Below are 11,032 nucleotides of genomic sequence, written 5' to 3' on the forward strand. Positions count from 1 at the left end.
CGCGGTGCCGGGAGGCGCGGGCAGAGGCGCGGGGATGGGGCGGCCGCCGGCGCTCGACCCGCCCGCCCGCTCCCGCCGCCCGCCGCCGCGTCCCCTCCCCGGCCGGCGGGAGGCGGCGGCTCTCCCATGCCGCCCGCCTCGCCCCCTGCACTGAATCTCTGCCTGTCGGCCGATCTGGGGAGAAACGGGGAGGGGGTACGTCCCCTCGCACTTTTATTTTTCGCCCACTTCTTTTTTAATACCCTTTTTTGCCTTCCCTCCATTACGCCCCTTTTCTCCCCAGCCCGTTTCTTCTCCATCGGGGCTCTTCGGCGGCCATGCAGCCGATCCTGGGCGAGCGGCTCTAACTCGTCTCCTCGCCCGGATGGCCCCCCGGAGCCGCGGGCGCATGGAGCCGAGCTACGTCGTGGGTATCTGCTGCCTGGTGCTGCTGGAGCCGGGCCGGGTGTGGAGCGGCGAGCCCAGCACCGGGGGGCCCGGGGAGAGCGGGAACAGCAGCCAGGCTCCGCCGCCGGAGACCACGGTCCCCGCGCCCACCGGCGCGGCACCAACGGGGGGGGACCGCTGCCGCGGGTACTACGACGTGATGGGGCAGTGGGACCCGCCGTTCAACTGCAACGCCGGCATCTACCAGTACTGCTGCGGGACCTGCGGGTACCGCTTCTGCTGCCAGTTCAAGCCCGGGCGGCTGGACCAGAGTGGCTGCTCCAACTACGACACCCCCAACTGGGTCAACACGGGCCAGCCGCCTGCCCGGGTGGACGAGACCCCCGAGGACCCCACTCGTGACAAGACCAACATGATCGTCTACATCATCTGCGGTGTGGTGGCCATCATGGTGCTGGTGGGCATCTTCACCAAGCTGGGCCTGGAGAAGGCACAGGGTCCCCAAACAGAGATGACCGTCTCCAGGTAAAGGGGTCCAGTCCCTTCACCCTCCCTGCTTCATCTCCCCAAGGGTGGCAGCTCATGTTCCTAGCCGATTGCATAGACTCCTTGGGACTGCCAAGAGGGTGAGGCGATCCCTAAAATCCCTGTCCAGCATGCTGAAACACCAGGGGGTGGGTTGGCTAACCTGGTAGGGAGGGCTGGCAGCCAGGACAGCCTCCACGAGAAGGGGTGGTTGTACACCCATCTCCTCTCAAAATGACCTGCTCTGTCTCTTGAGGAGGCATGTCCCTGGCTCAGGAGTGCCAACCCACCAGGCAGTGGGGTGGGTGACATGTGAGCTATAGGACGTGGCTTTCCCCCCCAACAAATGCGTGGTTCCCACTGTCCCAGGAAGGTGAGACCAGGTCTGACTGTGTGGTGGGTGACTCTGGACCGCAGTCCCCTTGATCTCAGCCTTGCTTGCAGTGCTGGGGGAGACGAGGTGGCAATGACAGTTCCACCGTGGCTGCTGCGCCAACTCTGTGTGCATGTGTGCACACGCATGTATGCATGTACCCGGGTGTGCCCTGGCGCCTGCTCTGTGCACCAGCGTGGGACACTGCCCTTGCAGGGGGCGTCCACACTCTTATATCCCCTGGAGCTCACCCTCCAGTGGAAAATTGGGCAGCTTCTTTCTGGAGCCCATGCCCTGTGGCTCCAACCCCTGCTTCTCAGCCGGCCTGTGGAGCTGAGCACAGGGCTGGCAGGGGGAAGGTCAAGGTGTCAGACACACTTAGGCACTGGAGACCCCCTGCATCTCCCCCAACTCCTGTGCTGCTGCTGTGCCTGTCACTGCATCTTCCCCTCTCCCTCCTGCTGCCAGTGCATGCTTCTCTCCCCATTCTGGGGCTCTACTTTGCATTTTCCTGGTGAGGACATCAAGCCTGAAGAGAAACACATTTTCATGCCTTTTTGTTAAGAGATTTTAGCTTTTAAAAAAAGGAAGAGCAGGGCTGGTGGAAATTATTTCATCAAGATGATCAGGCAACTGTCCTGATCGCAACCCCCAGCACCAACACACTCTCTCCTTCTCCTGGAGCACCCTTTTTCCCCTACCCATCTGGGACTTATGCAGCCAGGGGGTGCTGCACCCCAAATCCAGACCCATCCTACTTCTTGCACCCACACAGGGCAGCAGAGGCTGATCACCCCTGGTTGGAGGAGGGTCATACTGAGCCATGGAGGAGGGTCACAGGACCCTCCTGAGACACAAGAGGCAGTTTTGGGGGGATCCATGCTGTGCCCCCACCTTGGCAGGGAGCCTGGCTGTGTGCTGCTCCATGCCCACGTCTCCCCCCGTGTTGCCTGAGGAAGTGCTGGCACCTTGACAGGATCAATACGGCCTCCGCCAGCCTCCTGATCCCATTCCACTCGCCTGCCGCCGCGTCTTTTTTTGGTTATCCCCTCCACCTCCTGGAAAGGGGATACTGTGCTCGGGGAGGGGTCAGACCCTGGGACACCCAGAGCTGTGTCCTCATCCCCTGCCATTGGATATTGCCTTCTCCCACCACAAGATGCTGGTGGGACTGCTGCCACTCACCGGGGGCTGTTTTCTGTGGGTAGCCTCAATTCTGTGCTGCTAGAGCTGGGTGTTTCCCCTGGTCCCCCCCTCCCTCTAAACTCATGCAAGCCTGAATTTTCCCACTGAGTTTGGAGAGATAGGTGCCTATTCTCCATAAAGCCACAGATCTTTTGGGCACTAGCATACAAATTGGGAGAAGACGAGTTTTTCTCATCCACCTTTGAGGGACAAAATCAGAAGGGCGCCTCCATCACTGCAGAAGTCAGGAGAAGTCTTGCCCTCTTCTGTGCCCTGTGTCCTTCAGTGCAAGTTGTGAGCAGCTCTGGTTCCTCAGGCACGGTGAGTGGAAAGCTGTGGCAGGGCAGGAGTGGTGCATCAGGTGCAGAGCCCCAGGAACCAGGCAAGACTCTAGGCTGACATGACTTCCTAGGTGCTGGGCTGATGGAGACAGTGCCAAAGGCTGGGTACATGGCCTCCTAAAAGGGGCACTGTCACCTCCATTCCACTGTGCCTGGACAGCTGGGGGAATATGCTTCATCTTAGTGCCTCTGAGACAGCAGGGCTATTTCTACCTGCCTTTCCACTGTACCCATGCATGGTCCAAGGCATGGGCAGTGCCACCTTGCCTCTCTCCTGGCGCCTCAGGTAGGAGCTTCTCATTTGCTCCTTGGGCACCGCATCATGGCCTTGGGCCAGCTCCCTGTTGCACGGTTGTCTTGATTTCCATTCCTGTCCCTCCCTCCTGCTGGGGTTTTTCCGCTCCTGGAGAGCGCTTAGTGCTGCCCTGGACAGCTCCCATTGCTGGTGCTTGTAGGTTTCTCTCTTGGGGAGTAAGGTCAACCACTTCTGCATCTCCAGATGTTGTTTGTCATGGTTCTGGTCCTGGTCCAAACCCAAGAAGATTGACCAGCTGCAAAAAGTCCATTAGCTCCCCTCTGATGGAGACACCTGAGTCTGTGTCCAGCTTGTCCTGAGACCCCCACGCCTGGGCCATCTCCAACGTGTCTTTGTTTCCTCATGGATTTGGCTGCTGGTCCGCCCAGGAAAGTGGGTTCTCAAGTGACTCCAGGTACCTGGTTTGTCCTCCCGTCCTCATCCGCCTTCCTCCTGCAGGACCTTATGGCAGCTCCTGCAATCCCCTCTCCTTCCTGCTCGGCTCATGCTTGGCATCTGTCCCCGGCACTCGCTTAGCCTGGCCAAACCCCGCGTTGAGTCAGGAACACCTGCCTGTGTTTTTCTTCAGTCCCCAGATCTCTGAGGACGTTGGGTCCTTGGGGACCTCTAGGATCTGTCTGTGCCCATTACACTGAGAGCAAGCATGTGCCCCAGACCTCTCCCAGAAAACCTCCCAGGTGGGAATTGCAAATTTATAGCTGGTGTGAACAACCCTATGGGAAGAACTGGGCAGGAGCAGCCTCTGAGGGAGTACGGGGATTCTGGAGAGGGGCAAAACAGCTGTTAGGAACGGGTCCCCTGGAGCTGCAGCAGGTGAGTGCTCAACTCTGGCTTTTCACTCCTTGGGTCTCCCTGTGCTATTTGGGGTCCTCAAATTTGGCCCCACTGTGCCTCTAGCTGTGCTGGGCGTTTCTCTGGCAATGCTCAAGTCCAGGGCTATGCCTGCAGTTGATGTCCATGGTAGCAGGTAGTGGTGAAGACCTAGAAAAAGTGTTTGCAGGCAGCATGGTGTGCTATCACATGCTGCCCTGGCTCTCTGGGGGACGAAAGAGGATCCAGCTCCAGCAGGGAAGGAGACCTGGAGGTCTGTCCCTAGACTGAATGTAATGTTTGGGGATGCTCATTTCCAATTTGCCCAAGCTCCAGTACCCACCACTGCCACTCCCATTTTGCAAAGACATCTTGATAACCCCATGCCTTCCTGAGCATCCCTGAGTGTACCAGCCCCACTGTGCAGGTGTTCCACAGTGCCTGTGCTGCTCAGCTGCATGGATGGGCACCCCTGCCCTGAGCAGACACGCTATAAGCTGTGGGAAATGTCTCCCTCGGGAGGTAAAGATGAGGCTCTCACTGGGTGCAGAGGTGGCATGAGCAGCTGGGATGCTCACCTGTGGCTGCAGCGTGCTCTGTGCCTCCTGCAATGCTGCACCTCTGCTCCAAACCTCATTGCCCCACTCATCCAGTGGCTGCCAGCTTCTGTGTCCCCACCAAGGGTTCAGCTCAAGGCAATGTCACTTCACCCCATCAGTTCATTATCTGTCCTCTCTCCTGGAGGCTGTGCTCCTGTCTCCCCCCATTGCTCCCTGTCCCCTTGCCTGGGCTTGCCAGGTATGGGGCGTGGGCTTCCCAAAAAGTGAGTCAGACCCTGGGCTGGGCTGCTGTGCCAGATCAGCATCCTTCTCCCCCATAAGCACATTCCTTGGGAATGGATCAGGAGCACTGAGTGCTTCATGCATGGCTTCTGCTGTGAAGAGCTCTTGGCCTCCATCAGTATTGCTTCTGGATCTGCCTCTGTACTTGGTCTCAGATCTTGCACAAGGCTGGTTTGCAGCATCTTTGTCGCACCCTTAAGCAGAACTAGGCTCGCCATGGTGGTGGCTGCATGCCTGCCCAGTTGATGCCCAGGCAAGCTGGGTGTCAAGCCACCTGCACACATGGCCTCATGTTCTCTGCATCCATGGCCAGAGTGTGGATGGAGGCCTCAGCAGTTCCATTCATCAGGACTTTTTGCAAATGAACACTGCAGGTCTGAAGCTACATCTGCTTTTTGTTCCCTTCCTCCATCTGCACTCCAGATCCATTTTGGTGCTGCAGACCACCAGGTGACCTAAGGAGATGTGGCTTGACCTTCCTCAAGCCCCCCAGCCACAGAACCAGACTGAGGCTCAAAACCCCCAAGGTGATGTTCAATGAGACAACAACTCCTCCCTAGTGTCACCTTCCATGTCCACCTTCCCTGCACTGCATCTCCTGGGGATGAGCCAGGGAAGGGGTGCAGTCCCTGAGAGCCCAACTGTCAGCCCTGACCAGTTGCACTACTCGTGGTGCAAGGGCAAAGTGTTGCTGGTGCTGGGGATTCATTCGTGCTTCTCACCTTAGCAAAACAGCTCATTAACTGCTGCTCGAGCCATTGTTGTTAATCGTTATTGTCCTCATGCCCTGAGCGCCAGCACGGAGGGCACGTTTATGAGAAAGAGCATTGACAGATTTATGTGGAGAGAAGTCATAGATAAAGGATTGCTCAAGCTTCATAAATAGACCCGAGGAAAAGAAAAAATAATTTTAAAAATAGGTCAAATCGCATCGGACTTCCTGTTGAAACAAGCCCGTTTGAGCACTGGCCCCGGGGACAGGCAAGAGCAGGCAGCGTCCAGTGGGGAGGGGCTGGTGAGCAGTGCACCCCAGGGAAGGTGGGAGTTGACAGGCCGGCAGCTCCCCGAGTTGACAGCCCACACCCATGGCTTTGGGGGCCCTGCCTCCCCCTGCCCTGCCTAGGCACAGCCTACTTCCCGCCTAGGCTTGTGCCCAGAGATTCTCTGACTGCAGCATCCATAGCCTGAACCGTGGTTGGGTCAGTCTGCTGCAGGAAGGTTCCTGGGAAGGTGCAGGTTTTGAATAGCTGCAGGATGGAGATGCCATAGTCTCCCCAGGAAGTCTGGTCAAGCATTTAACTGCTCCTGCAGAAAAAAAAAAAGTTGTTCCTTCTGTTTAAACAGTATTTCCCATTTCTGCTTGCACCTGCCACCTCTGGTCAGCTTGAAGCTGTCCTTGTTGCACCCTCCCTTCAGATACTCACATAATTGATAAGATCCCCCAAAATCTTCTCTTCTCCAGGCTGAACAGTCTCAGCTCTCTCAGCTTCTCCTCACATAATAGATGCTCCAGTCCCATCTTCGTGTCCCTTTCCCAGACTCTCTCCTGTACATCCTGCATTGAGCTGGAGCCAGCACTCCAGAGGTGTGGCCTTACCAGCACTGAGCAGAGAGGAAGGATTGCCTTCCTCAGACCTGCTGGCAACACTTTGCCTAATGCAGACCAGGAAAGCATTCAGCGCCTTTGTCCCAAGGGCACTCTGCTGGCTCATGGTCCACCAGGATCCCCAGGCCCTTTTCCGCCAAGCTGCCTTCCAGCTGGTCAGCTGCCAGGGTTTGTTCCTAGCTTGTTTCAATTTCTTCAGTTCTATCAGGGTTCTCTTGGCCCACCTGGAGATTAAGTGATCCCAGAGGGATTGCTACACAAAGCTTCCCAAAAAAATGATGGGAAATTAACCCACAGGGCAAGTGACCCTTCCTTGTAGCTTTGCTTTTGCCCCTGCCCTGTGATGCTGACTGATTCCAAACTAGGAGCGAACAGGCTCCCTCAGGTCCCCACAAGCAGAAGCATCTCCCAGGTACGAGTCATTACTTTCTTCCTTGTTCTCACTGCTTTTCCTGGAAATTCCGAGCATCACGTTCACTAGGTTTTTGAGTGCTCTAGTGCCATGAGCTGACACATCTACCAAGTCAGGATTATTCCCCCCTTCCTCTCCAATTTGCATTTATGCGTGTTGAGTTTAATCTGCTGTTTTATCATCCAACCACTCGCTAACCGTCAGCTCACGGTGTGCGTCTGTGAGCCAGCCAGAGCCTTCGAGGCGCAAGGCATGCTGACAGTGAGCTGGGGATTAGCGAGCCAAAAAAAGCTCTGAGTGGACACCCCTGCACTCTTGCAGTCATGGTCTCTGCAGGGGGAATGGTGTGTCTTCTCATCACAAAGCCCTACGCCAGCAGGAGCATCCCATCCTGTTCTGGGACTTGCTGCCAAAGGCTGCAGTGGCACGTGGCTAGGTCCTGCTCCAGCACTGCCAATGTGCTCCCTCTTGTCACTGCTGTTGTACCCTCCTCTGGCACCACCAGCACTGGTGTACCTTGAGCCAGCATTGCTGGCGTGCCCTGCTCTGGCGCTGCCCCACTCTGGCAGTGCCTGTGTGCTCTACTCTGGCATGTCCAGTGTGCCCTGCTCTGGCACCACCAGCATGCCTCGCTCTGGCATTGCCAGCGCGCTGTGGTGGGACTGCAGAATCTCTGTCCATGAATGTTAAACGAAATAGGGCTCTATCTTATGTAATGGTGTTTAATGTTTAATGCTGTTACTTACAAGGAGGGTGTTATGCACAGACAGCGCCTGCGCCAGAGGCTGCCACTAGTTTATTTCCTTCCCCAAAGGGGCACAAGTGGCCTCTCTAATCCCTTCCTTGGGGTCTTCTCTGTTTCGAAGGGACTTGAGTGGAGGTGTTGCTTCCTCTCCCCGGTTCCACCAGGCTCTCGCTCCAGGGGAGCATCCCAGAGGTGTTGCTCCAGCTTCCATCAGATCAGTTTCCTCTGCCTCAGTTCATCGTACCCTTGAGGGAGATGAACTCGTACCCAGCTCATCTCCCTCACCACTCTTACTGATTGATGCTCCTGGATCTGGGAGGGTTCAGCCCCAGCCAGATCCCAATTAGCTGTTAGACTTGTTAGCCCAGGCTGCAAAAGCCTGGGGGCACTCTGGGTGCAATGCTCCCAGTGGCCCTTTCCTGGCCCCAGGCTGCCTAGCTCTGCCTTCAGAATGGAGTTCAGGGCTGTGACGAATTAGGGGTCCCAGGGGAGCAGGATATTGTTCTAACAGCCCTTCACCCCCTCTCCAGGACACTGACAGATCTGCTGAAGCAGCCAGGCCACAGCCCCTCTGAGAACATGGACAGCCTCATGGGGGGTGTGCAGGTCCCACTGAGCGAGGGGCTGGCCCGGGGCCCCCCCAGAAACAGCACAGGTAAGGCACTGGTGTGGTGGGGAAAAATAAGTTCCTTTGAGTGAATAAAGGTAGTGAGAGGGCGCAGCCTACGGCTGAGCCCCCACCCATCTCTGCCCTTCCAGACAAGCCACCCTTGAACAACGCAGTGGCCATTGCCCCCTCACTGGGGCGGCCCCACAGCCATGGCAAGCGCCTGCCGCTGGCCAGCAGCCTGGCCCTCTCAGCCCCGGACTACACTTCCTACACCACCCTCAAGGTTGGAGGTGAGTGCCGCTGCCGTGTGGGGTGGTATGGTGGCTGGGGGCGTGCACCCTGTTGACCCCAGAAACCAAGTGAGGAGGGGCACGAGGCTCACAAAGGGCCACAGGCAGGACAAGCATCCCAGTTTCCCAATGCTCCTGGGGTGGCTGCTCACCACAGAAACTCTGCCAGCTGTGCTGCCCAGCCAGTTAGTGCCCATGGCCCCCCACGGATCCACTGCACTTCCCAGTCAACCAGCACCCAGGATCCCACACAGCCCTGGAGCACTGCCCAGCCCCTCAGGGTTCAGGATCCACATGGACACTCTGCCCTGCCCAACAGTCGGTTCCCTGGGATCTCCCAACAGCACTGCTCATTGCCAGTATCCCCCCCTCAGCACCCAGAATCCCTCCTACAGCCCCATCCCAGCCTTCTCCACCACCGCACCCTCCCTGTTCCCCCTGTGGCAGCAGAAAGGTGTGCCCCTGCAGGGGTGACACTGCACGCCTGTTCCCACAGAGAGCGCCACCGAGGACTTCTACAGGCGGTTTGGGGGGCTGGAGGCACCCCCCACCAGCACACTGACCTTCCCAGCCGAGACCCCGGTGCTGGCCGAGGGCTGCCCCCTGCCCAAGGCCAAGGGCCCCAAGGTGCCAGGGGGTCTGGCCTTCCCGGGGGGCTGGGAGGGGGGCCCCCATCGCGGCCCCCACCGGCCGGGCCTGGCCTCCCTGCGCCCTGAGGGGCCACCCGAGGCCTTCGGCCCCTCCACCTCGCTGTACGGGCAGCACTCCCGGCACCTCGCCACCAACAGCAAGACCGAGGTCACCGTCTGACGGCCACTGCCAGCAGGGACTGGGGCTGCCCCTCACGCGGGAGTTGCTGCCATCGGGGGCAGCCCACCGGAGGAGAGCATCACAGGACTTACACAAACTGCGGCGCTGGCCAGAGAGAGCGCCGTCCTTCCTGGCCCCAGGGATGGGGACTGCCAGCTGCACTTCGCCATCGAGGAGGCGCTGGGGACTCATCCGGACAAGGTTCAGCAGTTCTCAGCCCACGTCCCGAAGAGGCTGAGCCGGGAACACACTGGCGCTACCCTGCTCAGGGGATGGGGGCCAATGCTGGACAGACTGGGACCAGATCCTGCAGGGGCCAGGCACCCCCACCCGGCTTCTCTGACGAGGTGAGGGGAAGAGCAATTGACTCAAAGCACGGCCCCATGCTGCCTGCACAGCCCGAGCAGCCCCTTGCCCTCCCCAGCCTCCTCCCTGCCCCACGCTCCACCTTGTCAATAAATAACACATTAAACTGTATGGCCTTGGCATCAATTGGCTGGGGAACTTCACACTGCTCGCAAAACCTTGCCCTGGGGCAGTAGGGCTCAAAGCCCACTCCCCCACAGGGCATGGGGAACCCCCCGCAATGGGGGACATGGTGGGAACACAGCTTACAGGGCCAACTGCAAAACCCTTCAAGCAGCTGCACGAAAAACAGATCCCCTCTGTCTGAAGTTTAATGGTTCTGACAGAGTTTTACCAGGGGGAGCAGAGAAACAAAGAGATGGAGCGAAAGGACATCGTTCTAAAGCAAGGTCAGGTAACAGCCTTCCTCCCCTAGAGAAGCTCCTAGAATTGCAGGCTTCTGGCCCAGCTCCACCGTGCTTGGCTCTGCTCGAGCCATCATCCTCTTGAGCTGCTTCCAGAGAAGCATGGAGACACCACACTTGCTCCTCCAAGGGACTTTCACTGCAAACGGTACAGTTCTGTTCTCTAGGTCATCCAGACAAAGGACTGACAGCTTCACGAGGCACCTCTGAGGTTTTATGTCTCTAAAGGACTTCTCAAGCTCACCTCTGCTTAAGAGCAGCTGCTGGGTGGGATGAATAGAGCTAAGAGAAAGAGGGCAGGTGGGAGGTGGTGGTAACATTCATCTTTATTAGGTAACAGATGCTCAGAAGCCCTGGAACAGGGTTTTCAGACAGCAGATATGTTCCCTGGGGAACTTCCCCACCACCAGTTGCATCTCATATCACAAAGCATCCCTACTCTGAACTCCATGTGGATAAATAGACTTTCTTCACATAATCCATAAAACAATTTCCTCCCACCCACAAACCAAAAAGTTACAGTATATACACACACATATAAAAAAAGTTGTAGGGACAGATGGACAGCAAATTTTTGAACAGTGTAGAAAAAACAGGGCAAAGATCCCTCACTCTGGAGGGGGCAGAGACATACCAGCCATGCTAGACCCTTGGTACTTCATGCTATTCACTACCTGGGTTTCAGCCTAACAGCTTCTCCCAGCTCCTGGCCCAGCCAGTACTCCCTGCAGCCCAGCTCCCAGGGCTCTACCATTAGTGACAAAGCAAAACCTCAGCATCACTGCTTTCCCAAAGCCTTACCTCCCATTTTACTAAAGCACAGAACTGCCCACGTGCTGCACGCAGACCTGGAGAAATGCAAGGTAACTGAGAGGTTGCCACAGGCAAGGAGTTTCTGTATTTTAGGAAAAAAACTCCTTGACAAGAAAGACAGCATGAGAGCCACAGAAGAGGGAAAATAAATCAGGAAGAGGCAATCTACTCCCCCAAAACAGGATCACTGGTAAGCT

General features: G+C 57.2%; 1 protein-coding gene across 1 annotated transcript; it reads left to right on the forward strand.

The window, feature by feature from the left end:
• Nucleotides 1-364: 364 nt before the first annotated feature.
• Nucleotides 365-9,252, forward strand: SHISA8 (shisa family member 8; the record flags this gene model as incomplete). Its single annotated transcript, XM_084206169.1, has 4 exons — nucleotides 365-912; nucleotides 8,073-8,197; nucleotides 8,302-8,442; nucleotides 8,939-9,252. The coding sequence occupies 4 exons, from the start codon at nucleotides 365-367 to the stop codon at nucleotides 9,250-9,252; spliced, it is 1,128 nt and encodes a 375-aa protein (XP_084062295.1).
• Nucleotides 9,253-11,032: the final 1,780 nt, after the last annotated feature.

This window comes from Fringilla coelebs, assembly GCF_963513975.1.
Source record: "Fringilla coelebs genome assembly, chromosome: 5".
NCBI classification, from domain to species: Eukaryota; Metazoa; Chordata; class Aves; order Passeriformes; family Fringillidae; genus Fringilla; species Fringilla coelebs.